The 26,420-nt window shown below is 39.4% G+C and overlaps 1 protein-coding gene across 4 annotated transcripts in view; it reads right to left on the bottom strand.

Moving 5' to 3' along the window:
* Positions 1 to 26,420, bottom strand: part of SLIT3 (slit guidance ligand 3) — a 518,888-nt gene that overhangs the window by 452,384 nt on the left and 40,084 nt on the right. For all 4 annotated transcript variants that reach the window (XM_061456398.1, XM_061456397.1, XM_061456396.1 and 1 more), the window contains one exon: positions 13,953 to 14,024. In XM_061456398.1, coding sequence (XP_061312382.1) covers positions 13,953 to 14,024 — 72 coding nt within the window. The remainder of the gene's footprint in view (positions 1 to 13,952; positions 14,025 to 26,420) is intronic.

Consider the following 26,420-nt stretch of genomic DNA (forward strand, 5'->3'; position numbering starts at 1 on the left):
CGAGCGCCCAGACTGGAGCCAGGAACCGAACTGTACTGGTGGCCAGCTTGCACCTTTATCACAAGACCCCTAAGAGAGGCCACAAACTATGAGCAGTATCGATCCCCAGCATCCTCCTCCTGGGGATCTCATGACTTTTCCTCCTGCACAAAGCAGGAAAAAAATGAGGCCTCCAGAAAAAAACAATGGACATGTTTGCCCCCATAGGAACACTTAAAGCCTCCAAGGCAAGTCCACAAGTGAGGTAGGACATCTCTGAGACGATGATATGAGCCATCTATACTCTACACCCTTTTTTCTTCTCCCCCCCTCTTTTTTTAGTTTACTAGGAGAAACTGGAAGCACCTATGTACTTATGTTATATAATAATCCTAACTCAGCCTACTCTGTAACTCCTTCTGGTTTTGTAAGGCGGTTTTAAACAGAGCAGAACTGGGTCACATTCAGGAAAGGGATATAGCAAATATCTTTCTCTCACAATGAGCTGTTACAAGATAAAATCTAAAAATGGTGAACACGAAGGCATATCCTACCTTTGAAAAAGATACAGAAGGCAACATTACCAGCAGTTCTGAACAGCACAATTTAGGGAGGAGATAGCTAAACATCACCTCCTTGAGCAGCAGTTCATCAATTCTGGCTCCTGATGACTTTCAAATTCTGTGGGAGTTGAGAACCCTCCTCTCACACTGCTGCAGGATCCTGGTGCTGAGCACAATCTTGCACCTCTTCATCTTCCAGCACCCACAGAAATCCTGTCTACTACAGTTAATCTTTAATTTGTAATAGAAGGGGGGGGGGGGGGGGGGGGAAGAAAGAAAAACCGTACAATCTAGTAACCCATCCACAGTAACTGCCAAACCTTGAGCCACCTAAAAGCTTCCAAACCCTGGCTTTAAATACTGTAAATAACATTTAACCACAGAATATTTCAGGTTATAGGGGACCTCTGGAGGTCATCTGGTTCAACTTCCCACTCAAAGCATGGCCATCTTCTAAGTTAGATGAAGTTAATATGCTTCACTCTTTCTTAAATGACAGTAAGAACACCAGAAAAATCTCTTTCTACAGAAGGAAACAAATGAGCTTGCTAATGTAGTACTAAATGGGAAAACTCCAAAACTAGGCACATTACTAGGGAGAAGGCCCAAGACACTCTGTGACTGCTGCTCCAAGACAAGCCACTACCTCTATGTCTCCAACTAATCCCCACAACCTGTACAGATGAAGTCAGTTGTGTTCCATGGAAAGTTAGTCAAAAAAAAAGAACAGTCAAGTATCTAAGTGATGCATAATTCAAAAAGTATAACGTTACACAGCAGTACTGACACTGGCTCTTCAACTCAGCAGGAGCTCTCGGTCCAGTCACCAGTACCTCTAGCATCCCCAGCACTCCTCTAGCATTCCAATACTCACTGGTAACTGGAAGAGCTGTTTCACTATGAATAGCTGAAATTTTCATAGATAAAAATTGCTTCCCCACAGTTTTTAACAGTGTTATCCTTTCAGGTCACCTTACGTAAGGGAGATGTCAGGCTGCAAGCCTAAAGAACAGCTTGCTCTGGCATTCTTCCTCCCATTCAAACTCTGGTGTATACACACCAAAAACAAGCTACAGAAATTCTTTGCTAACTAAATTTCTTTCTCACTTTGAGGCTACAGAGTTATGCTGGAGTCGGATGTCCTCACTTACCCATACAACTTGGTACGATCAATGTGCCTCAAAGGAAGAGAGAAATCCTTTTCCCCTTTTCATTTCATTGTTCTGAAAGGAAGGACACTACAAAGTGAATTAAGAGATTTAACAAACCTGGGCTGCTAATAAGTAAGTCTCAACTTTTAAAGTTCCATCATTTACACTTTCCATAACATTTTATTTATATACACAACTTATTTAACTACAGAGTGTAAAATACTCCAGCTCATAATTTTGCTGAGACTGATGTCAGACAAGGCCCACTGTAAGCCACAGACCAGACAATCTACTGCTTGGTTCTTTGTCCATGCATGTATTCAAACACAATGAAATTGGTTTACCTCAGTAAATAGGAGCTGGAATAAGCTGCAGCTGCAAGAGGTGGTCCTCATTTGTAAATGCTAGTACTGCCGTTTGGAAAAAAGAGTAACAAGCAGTGAAGAAAAATAATTCCCTTCAAGCAATTGAAATACCAGTTCTGAAGATAAAATGGAGAAAACCCCAAAGCCAGTAAAAAGAAACACTGTTATCCTTTGAAGTTCACCACCAACTGGGGCAAGTGGCATGTGGCATTCCCCAGGCTTATGGGAAATTTGTTTCCTGTCGTGTCAGGAAAGAAACCACCGTTATTGCTATGGTCCCTCTGGAGCCTGTAATTACTGATGCATATAAATTACACTTTATCAAAATACATTGACAAATGTTGCCTTGGAAGTCAAAACTAAACAGTCCACCTAAGCAATGTCAGTCTAATTCTGTTCTCATTAGAGAAAGGACTGGCACAAATGGAAACACTGTGCCACACACATGCATTTCCCAGCCACATAACTAATACCAATGGATGATGGAACTTCAGGAGGTAACTCCTTTAGGTGAGTCATGGTCTTCCAGGGCAATGCTCTTGTTCAGGCATGGATGTGACACTTTGTCCTCTCCATAAATTCAGTGAAACGACACTACCAGATCTTAGGTGCTTTATTGCAGCCAATCCTACTCCAACGCGAAATCCTGGGACTGGCATTTCAAGTGTAGTTGCTGGCAGTCATATAAGTACTTAATATAGCAGAAGAAATATGAGGCCTCTAGCGTAAAGGAAGGGAAGTTGTTTAAGTGAAGTACCTCCTACTGACCAACAAGTACCCAGATCAAATAACACCAAGATCAGACCTTGGATCAGCTGCCACTTCTGGAGAAAAAGTTCAAGTGCTAACTAAACCTTAGCCCGTCAGCTCTGCTCCCAGTAAGGGAATGCAAGGTGGGGGGTCAATCAAGCAGTTGCTGGGAAAAAGTAGAACAGGATGGTCTGAGTACAAGTGACTCAAGAGAAAAAAACAGACAAAATCCCATTCTAATACTTTAAAATATACAGTTACTATGTGCATGCACCAGTTGTAGGAAAAGCAGTTTAGGGCTTGGAGACTGAAAACCTTCTCCTGCACTCAGCAAACTTCTTGGCCTCCAACAGTACAGAAAAGATGTTGAGGCAGGACTGACCCAGTGGTGATTACCAGAACTAACACTGGCAGTTCTATTCATGGGATTGTGTGGTAGCATACAAGATAATTCTTCCAACAAAAGAAACTGCCTGTATAAGCATAACATTTGGATTCATATTGGGTGCCGTATTTTTCAACAGTATTGCCCTCACAGTTCACTAAGCACTGACGATGTACCTTGGACATAAACCACTCGCAACATTAAACTTAACATTCCTTTATATGTCAACAGGAATGAAGTAAATCCATATCTGCTGTCTCCAGAAGAAACTCTTTCATAGACACTTCTCTAGTAACAGCTCATCAGGGAGCTTAACAGAGCAAAGCAAAAGACAGGTACTTAATTTTGAACATTCTTTGTTCAACTTTCTCAACAGTATTTGCTTTTTCATTTAGAAAATGAAACTTGAACAGTGGTGATCACTGCATACCCAAATAATTTCAGTAGGTTCCAAAGTATTATGTAAGGGAAACACATTCAAGTTATCTCGTGGACTTTTTGTAACACAAGGTGCTCTAAGCCTTTGGTTTCAGTATGTTACACTGAAATAAAAGCAGCTCAGAGGCACACCTTGTGTGACATCTTTGTCTTAGTCATACGAGTAATATGATAATAAACCGCCCTTGCCAATCTATTCTTGTAGCACCATAGCATTTAATGACTCGCAAGAGGTATTTCAATTTTCCTTCATAAATAGTTTATACTCTTGTAAGTTTTACAATGTAGACTGCATTTGGGACATGAAACTGCATCAGCCTCTAGATCAAATACCTCCTGGTTCAGCTCCACGTTGACCCTTTTGACAGGCACGCATATGCCTCGGGCTACAATCCCATGGCTTCTCTCAACTGAAGGAGATTTGAATCATAATGAAATCCTGGATCATTTATGACTGTATTTCAAAAGCAAATGTAGTGCATTTAAAAGTAATAGCAGTATTCATTTTGGTGACCTTTAAGTGTTTGAAATACTTTGAACAGGCATGCCCTATTACCTCTGTGAAACACAGTGAAAAGTTCCAGAAAGCCTGACTTAAGCTTCCCATTGTACACATTACAGACTTTAAAAAGAAAACCAAATGAAAATTAAACCACAGAAGTATTCAGTCTTGCATAATATCACCCACAGTAACCTTAACTCATGGGTCACTCCTAATATCCAATAAATCTCTGCAGATAAAGCTGAATTCAAGGAATCACAAGAATGGTTTGGGTTGGAAGGACCTTAAAGCTCACCTGATTCCAACCCCCTGCCACAGGCAAGGACACCTTTCACTAGACCAGGCTTCTCCAAGCTCCATCTAACCTCATTATTTGCAACTTATTTTCAAAGTATTTGCATGGACTTTTACCAGACAATGAATGTAAACTATTTTTTAACATCTGAATGACACCCTAGGATGGAAAGCAATGGAAATATTTACATCATTATTACTATATTTTTCCTGTGATGCAGATGAGATGTCTGTGCTTTAAGTCACCAGTTCAATCTGTTCCTACATTCACCTTGTACGAAAATAATGCTAAACATTCCAATCTCCTGTTCACCAGAAAAAGGAAGTTACATTTATTCTGCATTTTCTCCTAGCTGTACCAATGGAAGTTTACAAATGAATTTGCCACTGCTTGATGTTAACTGTGGCCAGGACTCCAGCAGCTCTGCACCACTGGCTCAATTGAGCAGTTGGCAAAATGCTTCTCAGCTCCTTTCAACGTACAGCCAATGGGCAAAGTGCAAAAAAAACATTAACATATGAATTAACCAATTAAAAGGAATTTATTAAACAATAAAAGCAATATCCGTCCAGCAATAAATTATGTGTAAGTTCACCGTGTGCTGACAGTTGCACGCTACCTCTAGCAGCGAGGCCAAAGAGCCGTGTTAACAAAGCAAATGCAGTAAATCTGACACACTTAGAGCGTGCCCAGGCAGACCAAGAGGGCTACTCAGTTTCCACAAAAGAAACTGCCTACAAGCCATCAGGTCAGAATCCCTACAGTAATCACGCACTTGCAGCTATAACCTAACTATTCTGACTGCAATCCACACTGCTAGTCAATCTGTTGATGTTCAACAGGAGCAGCCCATGACTTCAATAGCCAAACCCACCCTGCAGAGTCCCCCCAGGCTCCCAGAGCCACCACCACCCGAGCTGGAGGAACCAGAATACAACACTGTAGGGACACAGAACACTTGAACTGGTGCTAACAGAAACAAAAGACCAAAGTTCTGAAGACTAATGTAAGAAAATGCTAAGCCAGTAATGGCCACCCACAATTACTGTATTTTGAGAACCCTGTAAGAGCTCTTAGTCATGTGAAAGCCATCATAACAAGAAATTGAGTCACTGTGTTTCCCCCCCAGTTTTAACTTGTCACTCTAAACACAGCAGTTGAAGCCTGTTAAAAAGATGCATTTCAGAGTTGGCAGAGCATACACAACCACCCTCAGAAGCCATGTCTCCAGCTCCCAAGGTGATGACTAACCATGGAGTCCTGCTTGACTTGCCTTTCTGTAATTCACTTCAAGCAGCACAAGAGCCTGTGGAAGTTCAGAAAAGCCTAATTTTACTAAATATCTCCAGGATGTTCTCAAATATGTGGAGAAAAAACCAAACTCAATGGGAATTAGTGTCTAGCAGGATAAAGTGACTACACACTGAATTTTATCAATATTCCTTTTTGATACTGAGAATAAGGAAAATTTTAAGAAGCACCAGAAACTATTTACAACAGCCCTGATGTAAAGTCCTGGACGGGACTTAGTTAGTAAGTTTACAAGGCCACTATTAGTGTGAGTAAAATAAACTAAGCATCTTCCAGTTCAGGACTGTGTTGAGAATGCAGTAACAGAGTAATCATTTCTAATATATTATCTCCAAGACATGCAAGTTGAAACTAGAATTTGTTTGACAGTGCTTTAAAAGACAGTCTCATTTAGGAAAGCTGACACCCAGCAATATGGTTCAGGTTACCAAATAACACAGTGGCAAATTAAAGTCACAAATTGGGAGCCTCCTAATTTCTTGAGCTGAGCACCAACCAAAAGCACCATGTCTCCTTTCTAATAGCACAGGAAAAATCAGGGAATACGAAAGGCAGTAGTTACGCAGCTAATAGAGTGAAACAGCCTATTTCCAAAGGAGACCTACGCTTAATCTGCACGTGTGGTATTTCTTCTGGAAATGTATAGTCCTTTGCCACAAACTAGACTCAGTAACTTACCAATAAGATGGCCCAATCACAGAAGCTGGCAATAGATGCCTTCTTAGAAGAAAGATGCCACTAAAACCCAGCAGTCTCTTTGCAGAGCGCCCTTTCTTCTCCCATCATGCCTATGTCCCCTCAGAGGGGAAAGAACACATCTGCACAGGGTTATTTTAAATAACCGGTTTCACACAGGGGGAAAAGTAGCATTGAGGAGGCAGCCTTCGGGTTTTCTGACATATACTCATTTGTTTTCTACTCTTACAATGATTAAAAAAAAAAAAAAAATCTTACATTCATCTTCTTGTGAAATTCATCCTCTGAACTAATTTAGACAGGAAAAATCCTGACTCTCCAAATAGAACTGGTATATTTGTATTTAAAAAAAATGCTACATACATTATTTACAACCAGAGCCAAAAAGAAGATATAAAATGACTTCAGCTTGATGAACGGTATAAATGTCATCCAGCTATCTGCAGCACAAGCCTCTGACCTAATGCACATCTTTCTCAAGCCCAAAGTGCACCCTAGAGACCAGCACACACTTACTGTAATTATTTACTGTCTTCTAAAAAGACCTGCTGTGATCTATACACAGTAAAACTACAATTATTGGATGTGGATAAAACCACAAAAGCACGCTGTTACAAGCCCATGCTACTTTGTCATGGCAACACCATAACTCACACTCCTGAAACAACTGAATTGCCTTTAATGTGAAATGATAATGGAGCTCCAAGTCAGCAGTCTGAGCGAGCTTCCTTCCTAGAAAGAGAACAGAAAAATACAGAGGACACTAAGGAAATTTATGGAGTGGTGGCTTTTCCAAACACGGCTTCTGATGACATCCACGAGATAAAAGACTGCATTTGATCGGGAGTCATGATCTGATACTTGGAGCTTGCTACGGATCAGGCTGGAAAGGAGGGCTTACAAATGACAGCTCTAGTGAGGCTTTCAGCAGCAAATTCTTGGCAAATCATACACATGTGAAACAACCTCCCAGCTACAACAAACATCTTGGATTTTACCAATGCTTGCTTTCCTTTGAGTGCTTTTATAGCTAATCCACACTGCACTTCTCAAATGCAAGCCAGGAGACAACTTCCCCAGGCCAGCGTCGGTCTGCAGGCACAGTGCAACAGAATGACATAATATGGCACAGGGAATCTAAAAGTTAAGTACACCTTCATACATATGTTTAACAAGGTCAGCTTCATAAGTAAGCAGTAACTAAATGGTTCCAGCTACTCCTACTAGGAACTACCTAACAAAACTACTTACACAAAATCAAATGTACACACTGCACAAACATTAAAATCTTAAGGAGGCAACTCAAGAAGAGATAGCAAATAGTAATGTGTAAAAATAAAACTAAAAGCCAATACAATAAACAATCAAACAGACTACATAAATTTATTAGACACTGAAAACCTATCATTAAAATTGCTTCAAGCATGTGCATCCACATAATAGCACACAGTTCTCACCGGTACCTTCAAAGCATATGAATTACAGGACAAACGTTGTTTCTAGGCAGTTTTAATGTGGTTTTAACACCCAGCTTGAGGAGAAAAACTAAGCAATGAAGGTACTAAAGCCAGCAAAAGTAATAAAACTTTGCCCAAAGAGCCTGCAGCAGCATTTGCTGTATTTTGTGTATGTTTGTGCAGGCACACTTTCTTCTTTCTAATCTAGCCTTAAAAATTAACAACAAAAAAGGTCAGAAAGATAATCAATTTTCACTGGTGCTCCTCCAGGTATCACACTCACATTGACTTACTTGACTGGTTTACAGAACATACAGATGTTGTTAGCTATGAATGGGCATTTATTGCATACTAAACTAGAAAACTTAGATGATCTAATACAATGCATAGCTGTAGTTATAAAAAGCAGGTGAGATTGATATCAGTGTTTTAAATACATTATAAACAAGATGAGAGCAACATATTTTTCTTGTTTCAGGAAGAAAACATTTTAAAAGTAAATTAAATCTAATCAGATAGAAGACTATTTAATTTCATTTAAAATGACAGTGGATCAGCACAAGTTAACAAAGTTCCACATATTATCCTTTTTCATCCTTCCAAAAGCAGCCATTCTATGTGGAGGCAGATGCCAGATAATTCCTGACAAGCATTAACCTAAAGGAAAAGTGATACACTTCCCTTGCCAATTTTCTGCAGTGAAGTATTACCTAATTTATGTCTGAGTAGCACTTTAAAATGCAAAACATAATTACTGCTAGTCACTGCCATCTCCCTGGGAAGCATTAATGCACAACTAAGAGATGCATACATCAACAGCAAACTATAAGACTTATAAAAATCTTACATTTTCATGACTGAAGTTGCATGACCTCCAGCTAAGAAACCAAATAACAGGATCCAAGCTTTGTTCATGATCTATCTACTGTAAAATGGTTTTCTCCATCTAAAATTCGGTTTGCTTAACCACACATGAGCTAATTGGCACTACATATTGTACATGTATGCAACAGAACAGCTTCCTGTTTCTGCCTGAACATAAAGAACAGTTTTTACTGTGAGGGCACAGACTGACCAGGGAGGATGTGGAACCATTATTCTTGAAGATACTGGAAAGCCATCAGGACAACGGCACCAGTCTGCTCTAGGTGACCCTGCTTGAAGAGGTGTTGGCTGAACAAGATACTTCCAGAGGTACATTCCAACCTGGACTGAACTTGCATGGTAAGTGTTTGAGAAGGGTGTTGGTGTGCTACAGGGGTAGGGGTGGCTTTTGTAAGCAGCTGCTAGAAGCTTCCCCATGTCCGACACAGCCAATGCCACCAGCACCAAGCTGGACCTGCTGCTGGCTAAGGCTGAGCCACCAGTGCCAGTGGTAGTGCCTCTGGGATAACAAGTTTAAGGGGGAAGGAGCGATTGCAGCCAGAGAGGAGTGAGGAGGACATGTGAGAGGAACAGCCCTGCAGACACACAGGTCAGTGCAGTAGAAGGCAGGAGGTGCTCCAGGTGCTGGAACAGAGGTTCCCCTGGAGCCCATGGTGCAGATCATGGTGAGGCAGCTGAGCCCTGCAGCCCATAGAGGTCCATGTGGAGCAGATGAACACCTACAGCCCATGGAGGTCCATGTGGAGCAAATGCCCACCTGCAGCATGGACGGCCATGTGGAGCAGATGCCCACCTGCAGCCCATGGAGGTCCATGTGGAGCAGATGCCCACCTGCAGCCCATGGAGAAGCCCAGATTCTGTTACTACCTTAAACAGTGAGCTAATCTAAAAGAGAATCTAATGGATACTTCTACTCATCTGATACTTTTGGCATCAGGTTTCAGTATCTTTCAGTTTCCAGAGCCTGGTTTGTTTTATCAAGTGACAACTAAGACAGTTCATTAAAAGTGAATAGACCCAACAAATGTTCCATGGCCATAAATTCAGAGGAGGTATCAATTCGCACTGCACGACTTCAGTTTAGAGCACTTTTAAGAGGGTTGGGGTTTTTTCAGCCACACAAAGGAACTTTGCCTTGACTACTTAGCAGCTTTAGATATGAAAGTTTTAACAACAGAACAAATACATTCTTACATGTTGGTGGCATGGGGACTGTCTCCCTCTTGTTTTCAGAGATACTTAATAGACCCGTAGCATACATGGCCTTCAGTGAAAAGCAGACATGCTCTGATCATTTTACATACCAGATGTGTACATGAAGGAAACTTAAGGATTCCAGCATGCACAAAGCTGTGTCTACAAACTTTGCTGATACACTTCACAACTCGTTTTGGATACCAGAAAATAATTACCTTGGAATCAAACCCTGGGTTTATGGCTGTTAAATTACATGGTTTGGTTTACTATACTTTCTGTGGGCATTAAATCACTTAGCTTAAGATTTATATTACCTTTTTCTTTATGGCTAGATATTAGTAAGAAATACCTGAAACTATACACACCACACACCACACACCCCCCCCAAATATCTTTCTTGTTTCCATTCCTCAGTTTATTAAAAGTGCCTTTTCTTTGATTCAGTTCTCATTAAAAGTGCCTGCAGTTTGAATTATTAGATACTTAATTATTTGTCCCAGATAAAACATTTAAGAAGCTTTAAAACCTGGGAAATTAAGGCAATAGAGCAATAGCAAACAATTCCAGTAGAGAATCGAGGGTTCATTCACCATCCAACTTCAACTTAAAACTCTTACCTAAACTAAAGCAAACAAAATCCATGAGTCTCAAAGCCACTCTTTCTAGAAGAAAAGGCTCAAAACCTCATGAGAAACTCATTTTGTGGGCCGTTTCACATTCCATCTAAGGTTTATTCCCCTATTTATATATATCTGCTTCTAATATCAACCAGATGTGACAACGAAGTCCAAGCAGCGCTGCAAAAGATGCAAGGATATCCTGTAGATCAGCATTTTGAGAGAGGCTTGGATAAGAAAGGGAAAGGTACCTGGAGCTTAAGTGATTAACTGAGGAAATAGCTATAATCTGAGAAGCATTCTTAATGAAAAGTTCTAGTTATCAGAAAGACTGCACTGCAGGAAAATGCACAGTGCCCTGACAGAAACACCTTCTGTGGACAAACCAGGAAATCATCAGGCTCAGAGCAGAGCTGTCCCACACTCCACAGACATGAAACAAGACAAGAACTCAACATCACCGAACAGGATTGTTCTCTAGCATTTCAAGCACATAATCAATAGGAAAAGACACTGGTCTTCACTACGATTTCCAATAGCAACAGGACTGAAGAGATTCTGTTGACCCTGAACTACACACAAAATACTGTTCCTTCCAGTAAACTCACAGGCAGATTTCAGCCCTGCTGACGGAACACTGAGAAAATCTACACGTTTGTTTTTGCAACCTGTAACTATTCCTTAAACATCAACAGGTCCTCCCTGAAAGCCTCCAGCACACAAAATTCCTGTGTATTTAAGCAGGTCGCTCACTCCATCTCCACCAAACCCAAATGCTAAGGAACATGCCCAACTTTCACACTATTGCCAAATTACGAAAATTAATGTGTCACCCTTGTGTTTAGTTTTATATCTTTTACAAAATGGAGCTTGGACCTTCAATATCCAAGTTGTAGGCTGTTCTGGTTCACTGCTGAAAGGAGCCACCAGAAGAATGACTGCTGAAATCACTTGTATTTGCTGGGTGGACAAGACTATGAGCTCTTCATTGCCATGAGTAAAATCATAAGGTACATTTTGGGCAACTGTATGGCAGTATTTAGTCCTTAAAGTTTTGCATCATTTGAGCTGTAGCAAGCTTACACACTTAAAATGCTCTATTTTGGACTTACTCATCAGGATTATAACTACTAAAAAAAGAGAATAATTGACTAATAGCTTAGTAGACCAGAATCAACAGTTTGAAAATATGACAGCAGAAATAATACATCTATACTATGGAAAATTAAAATGAAGATCAGTATTATCTACACGATTTAATGCTCATTTTAACTGACTCCTCACAAATTCCACAAAATATACATCACCCGTGTATCAGTCTCCCTGATCGACTTCTGCCTCACTTCTTTTATTCCCTGTCATCACTTTCTCAGCTATGCTTTCTTCTTGAGAGGCAAGGTCAGAGCAGCTGCAGGACAGGAATGCAAGCACCGTGTCTCTTCATCAAAGTGCTTTGCCCAGAAAGCCAGAGGTGGACAAAGTAGAGCCACACACTGCTGGACTGAAGACAAGTCATAACAGAAGTGAGAAAGAACAGCCCTCAAATCTACAAGGAGAAGAAGCAAGACAGTAACACAAAAAAATAGAAAGTAACCAACTAAAACACATACTTCTATTTTTCCTCCATGTCTAAAAAAAAACCACGTGTATGTATTTTCACTAGTTCGAGTAGGTAGCAAATTTCTCATTCTTATCCCATCACTGAAAACCATACAACCAAACTGCATTTAGAACCATAACAGTTCAATTTTAGCTAAGATTTATTTACTTAAAATATACACTATATTTATATAACACTTGTATCTTCAAAAGAAAAAGCAAGTTTCTACTTACAAACACTGCTCAAGTGATCTATCTAAAGCACTACTCCACAGTAAGCAAGGCTTTGAATGAATGTCAGAGAATAAAGACAAATGTTTCGACAGCATCTATTGGGAAGCATTACAGATTACAGCATTCATATTAATCATTCTAATTTATGTGATTTTATTATAATCTTTATATTCTAAAAGCAAAATTATTACCCTTGTTAAGGACTATAATATATCATGATTACATGATCTACTCAAAAGTACATACTCTGCTATTGAAAAGCCTCAATTACTTTCACCTGGTTCCTTTGTGCAAGGTTCCTCACGACAGATGCACACAGGTTATCAAACACATGACTCTCCCTCAAACCCACAAATTACAACAAAGTTACTACCAGCCTATTGATAGACATGTTCAACACCACCATTCAGAGAAAGTTTCAACATGTTAAAGTGGAATTTGCATAAATGGATACAAGGAAACTCTGTAATTTTTATTTTTCTTAGAGCATCCCTGTTTCCTTAGACAACCCAGCTACATGAAGCAACTCTTCTATGAAATAAATGTAACTGGCATCTTTCTGAGACCAGATAAGGGCATCTGCAAGTAAGTACCAGCTTTATACTCAAGTACCAGCTTTATACTCAAGTACCAGCTTTATACTCAAGAGGAGTTTCAAGATACATAATGTCAAAAACATGAAAAAAAAACATGAGGAAACACAACCAAACCCCTCAGGCCTAGCAAAACCATGGAGCAAATGCTTTCTAGTGCATTAAAAAGCTATGACCAAGCTTGAAAGATCAAGTCTGTAAGTTTTTCAAGCAGATTTCAAGGCGACAAGACAGCTATACTTTGTAAGTATTTATATATTTTTTCATGTCCAAGAGTGTTTTTCACTTACTCGTACAGATTTTCATGAGCAAGCTTGGACAACAACAAAGCTCATTACAGAAACTCTCCAAAACTGTATCAACGTCACTCACAACAATGTTCAATTTGTCTGCTTTTAAAACATCCACAAAGAGCCTTTTCTAAAAATAGCTGATTGCAAAACTAACCTTCACCATCACCATATGTTCTGTATTTCCACAGGAAGACAAATTTACAGGACTGCCTAAATGGCTTGTTTGGTTGCATATAGAGGGATTAATTAAAGTTGTAACAACCTGTATTATGTCAACGTGAATTTCTAAATAAGACTATGCAACGTCTCTTTGTGGATGTCTAGACTATACTGGGTATGAGATGTTGACACATTTTATGGTCTCTATACCTCTACATAGAGAGTTAAAAATAATTCACCTTGAAGTCATCATGGTGAATATAAAAGGAACAGAAAAATTCGTGGTTTCTCATCCCTCTGATATTTATGCTCTACTGAATTACAGCTAGACACATGCAAACATAACACAGCATTTCAAGAGCCTTTACTATTTAGCTGTTCTAATATCACAAAGATTAAACTTCTCACCACAGTCAAAATACAAATGTGCAGATCTGCATAATAAGGAACATACAATAGGAACATAAATCAGGTTGTACTTACAATCTAGTTAACTTCTGTGTGTTCTGAAAAAGCAGCTCTGGAAGAACTTGCAATTTATTCTTGTTCAGACGCCTAAACAGTTACAATAAGAATAAAAAATAATTAGATTATCTTCCAATTTAAGAAGCTTATTCTATTACACATAAACTCATGAAGCTTCCATTATAGTAAACCTCACGGTACGAGCTCAGCACAGAATGTGCTGTGTACATTATTCCCACACGAGCCAAATGGATCATGCCATCTGTAGACCACCTGCCTATGTTCTTGAGGTAGGGAGTCAAGTGACAGTGGCCACAAAGTTGGAATGTTTTAACAGGGATGAGTACACAAATCACTTCTTTCATTTTCCTCTAGATACCTACTAACTGTGACTCGTATGGCCCCGATCGACAGCTTTCACTGCTCTGACGGACAGTTACAAAGGAGCTATCTGGAGCTGCTGTCTCCTTCTAAAGATCTAGGTTCAGTAAATGAAGTCGTTTGACCAACTGAGATCATTTTCACATTAGCTACAGGATACACGCAAGAAGAGTTTTTAATTTAAAGACTTTTTTTAAAAACTCCACCTTGAAAATACGGGCACTGCTGTAGAACACAGGAACACACAGGTAACAGAACAACTGTATGGTGATTTGGAATAGAAACTTAAAGATTATTCCAGCAACATGTCAGCGAACATTTAGAGCTTAAGGTTTATACCTTAGCCCATTTTATTCACTCACTGTGAAAACTTTTATACTGATGACCACAACTTGTGAATTTTAAGAAATCAACTGTTACAAGTTACTCCAGCCTAGAGGCTACAAAATACATACGCTTCCTCTCCTTCATAAAATGTATGACAGCCCTGCACAATCTAAAAGCACTTCTGCTTCTAAGAAACAATCTTTTTCCACAAGCCTTTTTCTGTTGTCTAATAGCAAAAAGCCACTTGCTTTCACAGACCTAATGAATGTTATTTACTTAATGAAGCTGACAAACTAATTCCTTAGAACTCCACTGTTGTAAGTAAGAAGCCAACTTCTCGCATACATTCATACCTAAGCCTGTATTTACGCCTCCTTGGTGCAAAATCTACCTTAAAAGTTAACTTTAGTAACAGATTTTTGGTACATTTTTGATCATGGAAGACACCAGGAACTTTTAGAAACCTGCTGATACTTAGCATCCAATGTCTGCTTTCCAGTTTTCTTCCACATTGAGTAATTTCACTATCACAATTCAAGAATTTTTGGAATTGAAAGACCTTCCTCAGATCAAACCAATGTTGTGGGGTTTTCATATGGCAGAGTTTTCATATGGCCACCATATGAACATGTCCTGCAAGACAAAGGGGTGATAGAAAAAAAGGGAATATAAACTTCTCTTTCTGACACCTAGAACAGATCAAAGGATGCTTTGCAAGCTTGCTTACAGAGCCTACACATTACACGTAGCACGTGCCGCACGCGAACTTAAGCAGATCCAAAAACTACTTATTTCACAGTTTCTGAGATACATGAAGAGATCAGTAAAGGAAACACTAAGCAATAACACAGGACATACTAAGTACTGGTTCACATTTGGAAAAGTATATGGGAAGATTTTAAACTGGATTCCCTTACCCATGTGAAATTTCACACTTTTATACCTAATTAATCTTGTTTAGCTTAAATTTGATAGTAAAGTGTTACTGAATCCTCATCAAATTCAGGTTTTCAGCTATGCATGTTTATATTCTAGAAAGGGATAACAGGATGAAATGCAACAAAAAAAATTATTTACGATAAAACAGGGCTTCGCACCCCTCAATTCTGTCCTCTTTCAGCAAGACTCCCACTAGTTCTTGAGAAACACTAAATTCGTTCAACTTCTTCATTGGTCAGAAGAAAAAAGTCTGCCAGTGAAATGCATCTATTCCACATAGTTGCCTAATGTTCATTACTGATTGTCATCTCCACTCTCACAGTGTACATGTAAATATGCACTGTGAATCCAAAATAATCTGACTTATCTCAAAGCAATGTCCAAGAGTATTCTCATCTCTGCTTGCAAGGATTGCACAAATGCTGAGTTTATGCTTATTGCTCTAAGCCACTGAAATAAGCAAAATCAGGTTAAGTTTCTAGAATAGGAAGTTCCACCAACAAGCAGCCAAGAAAATGTACATAGTTAACAAAAAATGTATTTTCAAGGTTAGGAAGCTTGCAACCTGAGAAGTCACCATTTTGCAGTGACACAAACTTCTTAGAGAGAAAATAAAAAGCTAACATTTTTTTTTCCCTTAACTTACTATCAAATTAATCCAGAAGATCAATATTTTAAATTATTATCACCTATTATTTGCATGTGCTAACACTGCCCTACCTGTCATGCCTAAAGGACCGTGTTCCCAGCTGCCCTTTTAAATTGCCCTAAGCATTTTAAGATCTCATTCTGACATCACTTGAGCACTGATTTTCTTTCAAACACCACATGAAATGATGCTTTTGAAAGGCTCATACACCACCCACCCAGGACTTGTAGCACACTACACCTTAAAACTGCCTGTCCTCTTCTCCCATGTTAAACACGCACCCACCATGCAATCAGCATGTGTGCATGCACACGTGTGCACACACAGCACCAAACCACCACCACCCTAGCACTGAGCTACACCCAGAGGAAGGAATCTGGGGCACTGAGCCAGACAATATCTGGTCCAGGTTATTTGACCTGGGACTGCTGGATGTGAATGCAGCTGTTCAGTGTCTGCAGTGTTTTGAACTGGATGTTTTACAGCTAATAAGACCTGCAAAGTATTCCGGGAATTCGGAGCGCTGGGCAGAATGATGCATAATCATTTAATGCCACAGAACAGATGAGTTCCAGTGCTGGATCCCAAGCAGCTCTGGACCTGCACAGCATGGAGTCCAGACTAATAAAATCTCCTGGAAGCTGAAGAACTGTGCAGAGAGGCTCTCCAGGAGTCATATCAACTCTGGCAATACCTGCCTTGAGTCAAGCTTATTAAGTCTGATTAGACAGATGCTGACTGTAAGGTCAACAATCCCCATAACACTGCAACTCCCTCCATCTGCCAGCTTATTTTAACCACAACTATGCACAGGAAATAGAACTTTATACATTCTGTTCATTAGTCTTCTCCTCAAGTCCCTGTGACCCATAAAACCTGACCAAGCACCAGAAGAGTTCTGAAGACATAAGCAATGGTGTTCCAGGAGTCCATATGTCACCTCCAAGGCTTCCATGTAAGACCACCACACTAGCACAGTGTCCTCTCGCTAGGCTCAAATGTATATTCACCTATGCTTCTGTTGGAAGATGTTTAGGAAGCTGGAAATGGTAAAGGCTAAAAACCTGTATTTCTGTATGCAGGGACTCACTACAGCAGTGAACTACTGTTTCTTCTGAAATTATTATATATCACTGACACACTTCTAGTAACTAAGATTGCTTAGTAAATTGAAAATTTCAGCCTAGGGTATCAACATATCTAGTTTAATAATGCTGGGATAGAATATGGCTTCATCCTCCTACAATCTCTCATACAGAACCAAGCATATAAGAGGTTCAACTCTTCTAATCACCTTACACATGAACATAGAGTAGGAGCACTTCCATTGAATGTTGAACATTATTATATATAAATATTCATAACACTAGACATATATATGCAAAATATCTCTACCCACCATAATAGTTATGAATGATAGCTTTATGTAACAGAACTTCAGACTTACAAGATGTACCCATGAGTTTTTAATGAGAGTAACTCCTTCCTTCAATGCTGCAGACAGCAAGACATGTCAGCGTTATTTTGCAAGATATATAGCCCAGGTAACTTGTTGACTAATAAAGACTAATTTGTTGACTGATATGGTTATTGCATGACATTATTTCCAAGGAGAATATAAAGATAAATAGACATTAAAAAAGAAGAAATACTAGGCTACACCTCAAAAGGATCTTAATCATAATGTTCAGAGAAGGATGAGAACAATGATCAGAGTTACAGAGCAACCTCATGTTGGAACAGCTTAGTAGACTTCCCACTGGGAAAACAGCTGAGGGCGAATATGCTAAAGGTCTGTATGATTATGCAGCAAGGGAAGGTGATAAGAAACAGTTGTTCTCATCTTTTGCAATACAATAGAAAGCTGGGAACTATCAAATGAGAAAGCTTGGAAGTATCAAATGGTGGTGGTGGTAGCTTCAAAAAACAAATGGAATTAATTTTCCCACACAACATACTGTTCAATTGTGTACCAACTGATTGCTTATCATCGGTTACTAGTTTGTGTGGGTAAAGAAGACAAACAATTAAGAACATTAAGTAATATTAATTAAAAAGGCCCAGTTAAGGATTCAAGTGATCTCTGCCACAATATAATTTATATATTTGCTTTTTCTTCATTTGTTCTTCTTTAATGAGTTTCAACTGGAGACATAGTACTGGCCTACTCATATTTTGGGTCTGAGCTCACATGGCCATTATCTTCTGGCTTTTGGCACCTGGGTTTCTTTTCTTCTGTTGAGTTCATCAGAAAAGAATTTAAACTCAGTACTAAAAAATTTAATTCATACTAAACAATAGAAATTGAGATTTTAAGCCTCTATTCAAAGCATTTCTGCAAAGCCTCTTAGATTATGAAGCTTGCCTGCTGCAAAAATTTAGCATGCTCCCGAAAGAAGGCTTAAAATGACCATCAGTGGTCATTGAACACCAAGGAGCAAAGAAAAAGATTCCTCATTACAGTGACAACCAAAAACAGGTAGATGTGTGTATAGGCATATCTATGCATGTCTGTATATCTATGTATACATCTCTATGAAGATTACTTTCTTCTCATTTTATTTTAGCCAAAGCCCTCATGTCCCAACTCTGACACCCTCACATACCCCCAAGCAAGCTGCTCTTCTCCTATATTTGAAGCTGACTTTAATTTCTTATTAAATACATAAATACCTATACCACACAGCTGCATCATGTTACACACTGCATTTCCTTGCTTTTTGATTCTGATGGCCTAAAACACAGATTTACAGAATTTGTGACCTTTCAAAGTCACACATATACAAGCAACGTTGTCCTCCAGTCTATTATTGTTTTCCTTAGAACAGCCACATATAGCACCAAACACACTGCTTCAACACAGGACAAGCACTCCCCCTCACCTCCCGCAAATATTTTGCTCATATACATACATAACGAGTGCCAGTTTCCCCTTTCTCCCTCATCCTACTGCCCATTTGGGGATTCTGTGTCCTGAAGGAAAAGGGATAGAGGGAAACAACCTCAATGTCAATCACAGACTATCAAGGGCCCTTAGAAAAACAATGAAGAAGTTATTAACTGTGAAATTCCTACCTTCCTGGCTCCAACCAGGCTAATAATATTTCTTCCTCTGTCTGAAGCTGGGATAGGAGAGAAACTTAACTATTGAGATTCCCCTGACCATTAAAAAACTAAGTATGAAACAACCCCTGGATCTTCGAAACATAATGCTATCAGCCTAGAGGTAGACTGAAGATGTTTGTCAGGACCTTTCCAAGAAATAAATGGAGGAGAAGACCTACACTTTACAAGGGTTATTTTTACCTTTATATAAATTTTTGGCTTATTCCTTTTCTTACCTTCTGGAGGAGAAAAAAAAAACAACTTATTTTTTATAGGAAAATGCTGAAGTTGCTTTCAAGCCAGAGAGCCTGTTTCCCTGGGGGGGACACTTTCTTTGGGGTACTGACTTCAGCTGCATCCCTCATGTTTACACTACTGGAAGGGTCTCGTCCCATTTGCATACTGTTGTCTTACGGAGTTCCACTCACAAAAACAAACACGAGATAAATCTAACCTATATGAAAGGCCTGATCACTATAGATTGAAAATAACAAGATGCAGATGGAAGCACAAGTGTAACAGCAAGAAGTCAGCCAGCATCTTCCCAGGCTTTTACCCTTTCAACCATAGGACACAGTTTGTGTTACGGTAAAATGACTTTTCTTTTTCTTTGACATTTCACCCAACAATTTAAGTTGATACACTGGCTATGACAGAAACTGTCAGTTTTATTATTGGCTCTTTGATTATAACAATTATCTAGATTTAACCCCATGAATGTGTGTGATACTCACTGGCCTCCAAATTCTGCGTCTGCTTTTCTACTGAGCAGCAACAGCTTTACTACCAAACCACAGTACTTCATATTTGTCATGGACTAAGTAGTACTCTGTTCCTTTCCACACAAGTTCAACAACTTTCAAGTTTGATTTAACATCTATATTTGCATTGCTACCCGTTCTACAACTCATTCTCCAACAGAAAATCAAAATGACAGTGCTTTTGAATTATTTTAAAATGGGTGGCTATAAGGGAGCAGCCCTGGTACTCCAGGCTTTAATATCCAGAAATTATCTGAGTAATCATGGGTTCACTCCCCAATTTGGTCATTTGTTTTATTTCACACTCCAAACATCTGGGTCTTATTTGGGGCAATAAACAAGCTAGCTTGTTCGCCTTTGTTATTAAGAGCTCTGTGGCATTGTCCTTGGAGAACAGCCTCAGGGAACATGATGCAGTTGAAGTTACTTTAAGGGAGAAGTGGTTCCATCACAAGCTTGGGCATAACCAAGAAGCAATAAAAATGAATTAATGCATAACAGGAGACTCAAGACAGAAAGTCAGGAGTTACTGAACTCTACAGAGTTACTAAGTTTTCTCCTTTAAACAGCACTGACTTGGGAAGCAGTAAAGCAGGAGCCCTGTCCATTTCAGTCAATGGTTTCACCAGAGAATCCTATTAGCATCAAGAAATATGTTGTGGTCATTAATGTAACTTCTTCCTTTGCTTTGTATCACTTCCTTTTCATAAGGGGAAACAGCCAAGATACAGCACCCATTTAAAAAAGTCAACCTTGTACATTCCTTTCTGTCAGCACCTCTTTATATTACTACACCAGGAAATAAAACCGGACGATACATGATGGAATTTCAGTGAGGCTGCTACAAGGAAGCCCAGCACAACCGTATTACAGGATTATGGTAGGGAATAAATGAACTTCTTTATTTACGTGACATGTTAGTACAGAAGCTTTCCCCAAAACTGCCAGAGATCCCGCTCTATGGCACTAAGGGAGTGTTTTCTGAAGGAAAACTGTTTACAAGAGTTACAACTCGGAGACCCCTATTACAAATCCAGCAGACTGGGTGGTCCTGGTTCTCATCCTCAAAGCTGTCAGAAGTAATAACCCTTATTAGTGACTTTTCATTAGGCTGAAATAGATTAGCTCCCCTCTACCAGAAGCAAGCTTACACGTCTTTGCACGAAACAGCAGCATACAAACTGGTAGCTCTACAACACTTCAGTTTCAATATGAGAATCCTTCCTTTGGTTTGGTTTCTTTAGGATCTCTTAACATAAAATGAGACATTAAGATGGAACATAGAGCCAGTACATCAGAGATGTCCCCTGGCTAGGAACAAATTAGTAACATAAACGAAGTATGAGGAACAGGTTTAAACTTCAGCCAAAGCCAACATGAAGAAACAAAAAAGGTGTATATGCATTAAATATTGAGGTCAACACCCTGAGTCATACAGAAATGGACAGAAATGTTAGTACCACCTTCAGTGAAGAAAGGAATAGAGAACCTTAAGAACCAGAGAGTGTTTATTAACAACATCAACAGCAAGAAAATCCTGCAAATCCAGAAGCAGCAGGCAAAAGTGCATGGGCAATCTCTTAACTCAGTAGCATATTTATAAAACCAGTTATATTCATGCAGGATGGGAAGCTATAGCTGCCTTTATCAGCCTTTCATGAAAGAATTTACGATTTCTCTTAACTATCATTTAAATAAATCCACAAAAGTTGATCAGTAAACCCTCAGAGATGCTCTCTGAAGCTGTTTCTCAGTTTTTGGAGTGCTTTTAGTAAGTTCTATTGTTTCAAATAATAAAAAAATGGATTTACAAAGAATCTTTCATTTTTTATATCTCCAAAACCCTAACACAGAAAAAACGTAGTTACTTTCTCATTATTCCTCAACAGACTACATGAATACAACAGGAATTTATTGAAGGAATATAAAGAAGCTATTGCAGCACCCCTCAGTGTCCACCATTTTTAGTACCTCATCAATTTTTGTCAAGGCAGTAAGAGTAAACCATGGTTAGACCATTTGCTGACACCAGACAGTAAACTCTCCAGGTCAGGGCTGAAACCGTGTGAGGAAAGAAGAGTGAGTTTTAGCATGCCTATCTCCAAGCTATGCTACCCAGCTGATAAGTCTTAAAAGTTGATATTAATCTAACCGTTTCCAGAAGTCAGAAATAGCTGTGAATAATCAGGCAGAAAACTCACAAGTAGGACTGTTACTGCAATGTTACCAGAAGCAATAGCAGACTGTCCCCGTCTGATCTGCTGTAATGACTTGATACCAGCCCGGCTCACCGCAGTCTCCATATATAGTAAAGAATGCTCCTGTGGCACGTCACTCCTGCCTCCCCGGGGCCATGTGCCAAGCAGCGCTGTTAAAAAGGAAGACTAGCAGAATCATCTCCTGCCCGAAATCAAACTCGATGTTTCACAGAGGGACCATCCTCCAAAGCCAGCAGAATGACTATAAGGGAATAATGAAGTGGAGCTAAGAGAAGCCCATACGCTTGACTTAAGCCTGAGAATGAAACACAGCTCTTGTGACTGCTTCATCACAAGCCAGTGGGAATTACCTATCGCAACTCATTCAAAGGACACTTGCTCATTAGGGAGCCACAAGGGGTAACCAGCCACAAAAAATCCACTGTCATTAATGAAGCTCTTATCTAAAAATTGAGCACACTCAGTTTTGCTGATAATGGCTTTTGATCCAATTCCACTTTCCCAGCAAGTTATCAAGTGCTTCAAACCTAGCAGTTTCCATTTCTCTTGTGCATTACACCTACCCCACTCAGAATTATCCACGAGAAAAAGTACAATGTACATCTAATATACATAACATCGGCGTGAACCCTAGAATCCTCCTGTCTTCCTGTGATCCTCACCATAACACCTCAAGACAAAGATCTAGAGAAAAGATCATCTCCAAGGAACTGAGAACACAATTCTAACATAAGGTGAACTATAAACCAACGTGAATTAGTTTGTTCTGTTCTATCCGAAAGGCTGCAGCTTCTGGTGTGTTCAATGGACACAGTTAAAATGGAGTTGTGCCAGAGGAAAAACAAGATCAATATTGTACTGGTCTGACAGAAAGCCTTCAAGACCTGGATGTTCATACATTCCCCAAGAATAAAAACACGTTAAGCAAAGCACTCCAAATTCATAATCATTTCACAAAGGAACAGGATGATTTAAGGATTGCTGTGCTTGACACCATGAAATTCAGCCAATAACACGGTGTTTCTAAGATGGCAAGAAGTATAATCCTCCTAATATGAGGAAGCTCAGAGAAACAAAACCCTTTTGATAAGGTTATTTAAGCTAAACAAAGTTCAACGAAATTATTCCAGACCAGTGATGCAGCAGCTCTTACCCAACAGTTACACAGACCTTGAATTATTTCCTACAGATCCTGGAGAAATGTCTGCTAAATCCTTTAAGTGTTTTGCTTAAGCAAATAACTCCCATAAATCTTCACCAAGTATAAAAAGCTGCTAAAATCAAACAAGCAAGCCACAGAAAAGAATAATGTTTAGAACTCTGAAGGAATATTCAGTGCTGATCAGCTCTTCCAACTGAGTTATGGTTACATTGTAATGGAAGTGTCATTATTCCATCTGCTTTGTAATCATCGCTTTCAGAAGCTGAAGAATCCTGTGGTTACAGAACCTCTTGTCTACATAAATGAGACCCAAATTTGTTTTTCCATGAGTTCTTATGGGTCAATGACCTACTATGAAAATGTTTTTGATGAAATCAAGCTCGTTTATTTTCATGTTGTTAAAACAAACCTTTTTGTTTTGTAGCCCTGGTCCGATGTACTAATGCAAACCAAAACCAATTCACTGAAGCATGCATCCTGCTTTCTTGCTAGCTGCCCTTTGCCTGCCTTGCACTTTTCCTGTGTTTGGATTCCTCCTGTGCAGAGCTATTGACAGAGCTGCTAATGGCTTCCTTCACAAAAGAGGGGCCAATTTATTTTTTTTAATGTGTACAAAAGAAATAAAAGCTTCACTCTTGCATCAGCAATAACAAGAAAACTGGGGCCGACCAGCAGTGGCTGAGTAATATGTAACTATATAATTATGTGCTACAGACAGACATAGTAACTATGAAATCTGAGGATATTAGTGCACTCCAGGAGTCCACAGTACATAAACACAGTTATCTGGAAGTGCCATTTTCCCAAATGCATATAACCAATTAGAAGATAGAACCACTACACATCTACACATCTCCAAAAAAGCAGTGTAAGTAGTTTCTCACAACTACTTTATTCACCAAATAGTCCCCAAATGGTAAGAAAGTGACAGCTGCTACATCATTTAAGAATATATTCCAACAACAGTGCCATAAAAATAAACACATGAAGAAATATCGCTCTTGTTCACTTGATTTAAGGACAACAGAGAGCAGGAGGGATTCATCCTTGAACTAGTTTATCACTGCAACAGGCTAAATTAAGGTAGTCCAGCAGAAACAAAGCAGCAGGTAGTTCAGGGCACTCAGACCACCATCTGATCAAGGCATACCCTTGCTTCTTTTACCTGTTCTTCCTATTTTCTCACCAGAGTGCGTGCACAAGATGTAGCTCATGTAAGGCATTTAGCAGCAGTAGAAGGCAAAGAATGATATTTCTACTCTGTAAGTATGTTTGTGCCACTCACATCAACTACAGCTGCATATAAAGTGTCTCTCCAATTAGCAAGGACACAGACATTGTCAAACCTGCTGCTGATAGATACGGAACAGGTTTTACCAAGTTGACCATGAATAATTTCCTGAATTAATCCACAACTACTTTCTCAGTCCTGAAACTACAAGCACAGCAATCAAAGAATTTGGTGGCAAACCGACAGTTTGCCATGTTAATAGGGTAACAGAAAGGGACAGGCAGTTTTTACTGTTTTCTCAAACTATCCTAAGACATAGAAACCATTTCCAAGCACATAACCTGTATGAGCATCAAACAATGGCTCAGCTGTGTACAAAGACAATTACATGTTTCGATGCCTGAAATAATGCTTAGCTAATTTCAATAAAAGCTCAAGTTATATGCTCTGAAATCAGGAAAATAGCCAAAATCGAGATCCAAATTGCAGATGGCTCTCACCCGAGGCCAAGCTATCATCAGACCACATTATACGCCTAAGCACTGCTGCTTCCAAGCACGCAGTGCCCACACAATGTCCAAAGTTTGCCTCCAAAAAGGACCCAGTATTTTTTTTGTGTTGAAGCTTTTTCTTGCTCCTCTAGAAGAGCCACGCTTCTATATTTTGCCTTTCTGGAAAATAGTGTAATGCTTTTGTTTCAAAGCTATAGTGATAGCTCAGCCTTGTGGTACATCATCTGAAGTTCAATCAGTGAGTCCTTATGAATATCTACTGACCAAAGCTGTGGCCACAGTCGTTTTGAACACTGTTCTGAGGCAGGACATCTTTTCAGAGCTGCAAGAAGTGGCACTGACATCTGAAGTAGCCAACAGCTAGTTGCTTAGGTGCTGTAATGGACCAGGACCACAGCAATGACCACCACACACTGTTGGACTAACAGTTCACAGCAAAAGATACTGTAGGAAAGGCTAAAACTGGAAGTTGCACTACATATGAAATGAACAAAATTCAAAAGGAAATTGATACATTTTGGACTTCAAAAAGAATTTAATGTTATCTTAAAGCTTTAAGTACATTTCAAGACGTGCATTTTACTACTCTCTACATATGAAGGTGATTTACCATTACCGGACGGTATCATTCTACTTCAGCTAAAACAAAGTAACATTTTCCTGATAAATTAATATCAATAATAGAACACATTATTCACTATCTGAACTGCACATCTGCATGAAACAGGCCATACTGGAGTATTTTCTTCAGACCTTAGCTGTTGTGAGAATCTTGACTCTATATGGAAATGTATGTACTGGAGATCTTACAACATTCCTTTCCAACCAGAACAACTTTTTGGACTAAGAGTTGTAAATGTCCCTTCCCCCACCACAATTTTATATTGACTGTGTACTTGAATTGGGGGAACAGCAGAGATATAAAACCTTTCCTCACCATATCTGCTATGTCCTTTACACAAATGACCGACTTTCCTCTGAAGTCCTGGCAGTTAAATAGTAGAAGAAAAATACATTTGGGTGAAATCTTCCAGAGCAGCCAGTGTGCAGTAGCGAGAGAGCAGTGAAGTACGTGAGCCATGCCTTGGGAGCACTGCTTTTTGCTGTTTGAGCCAAGAGCAGCACATAAAGTTGAATCGAATCAAGAGCAGTATAAAATTAATGAGCTTCCTTCTTTCCTTCCAAGAATTAATAAAGGTG

This window comes from Pezoporus flaviventris, unplaced genomic scaffold (assembly GCF_033815535.1).
Source record: "Pezoporus flaviventris isolate CSIRO_AGI_PZ_B2104156 unplaced genomic scaffold, CSIRO_AGI_Pfla_v1 ptg000023l, whole genome shotgun sequence".
NCBI lineage: Eukaryota > Metazoa > Chordata > Aves > Psittaciformes > Psittacidae > Pezoporus > Pezoporus flaviventris.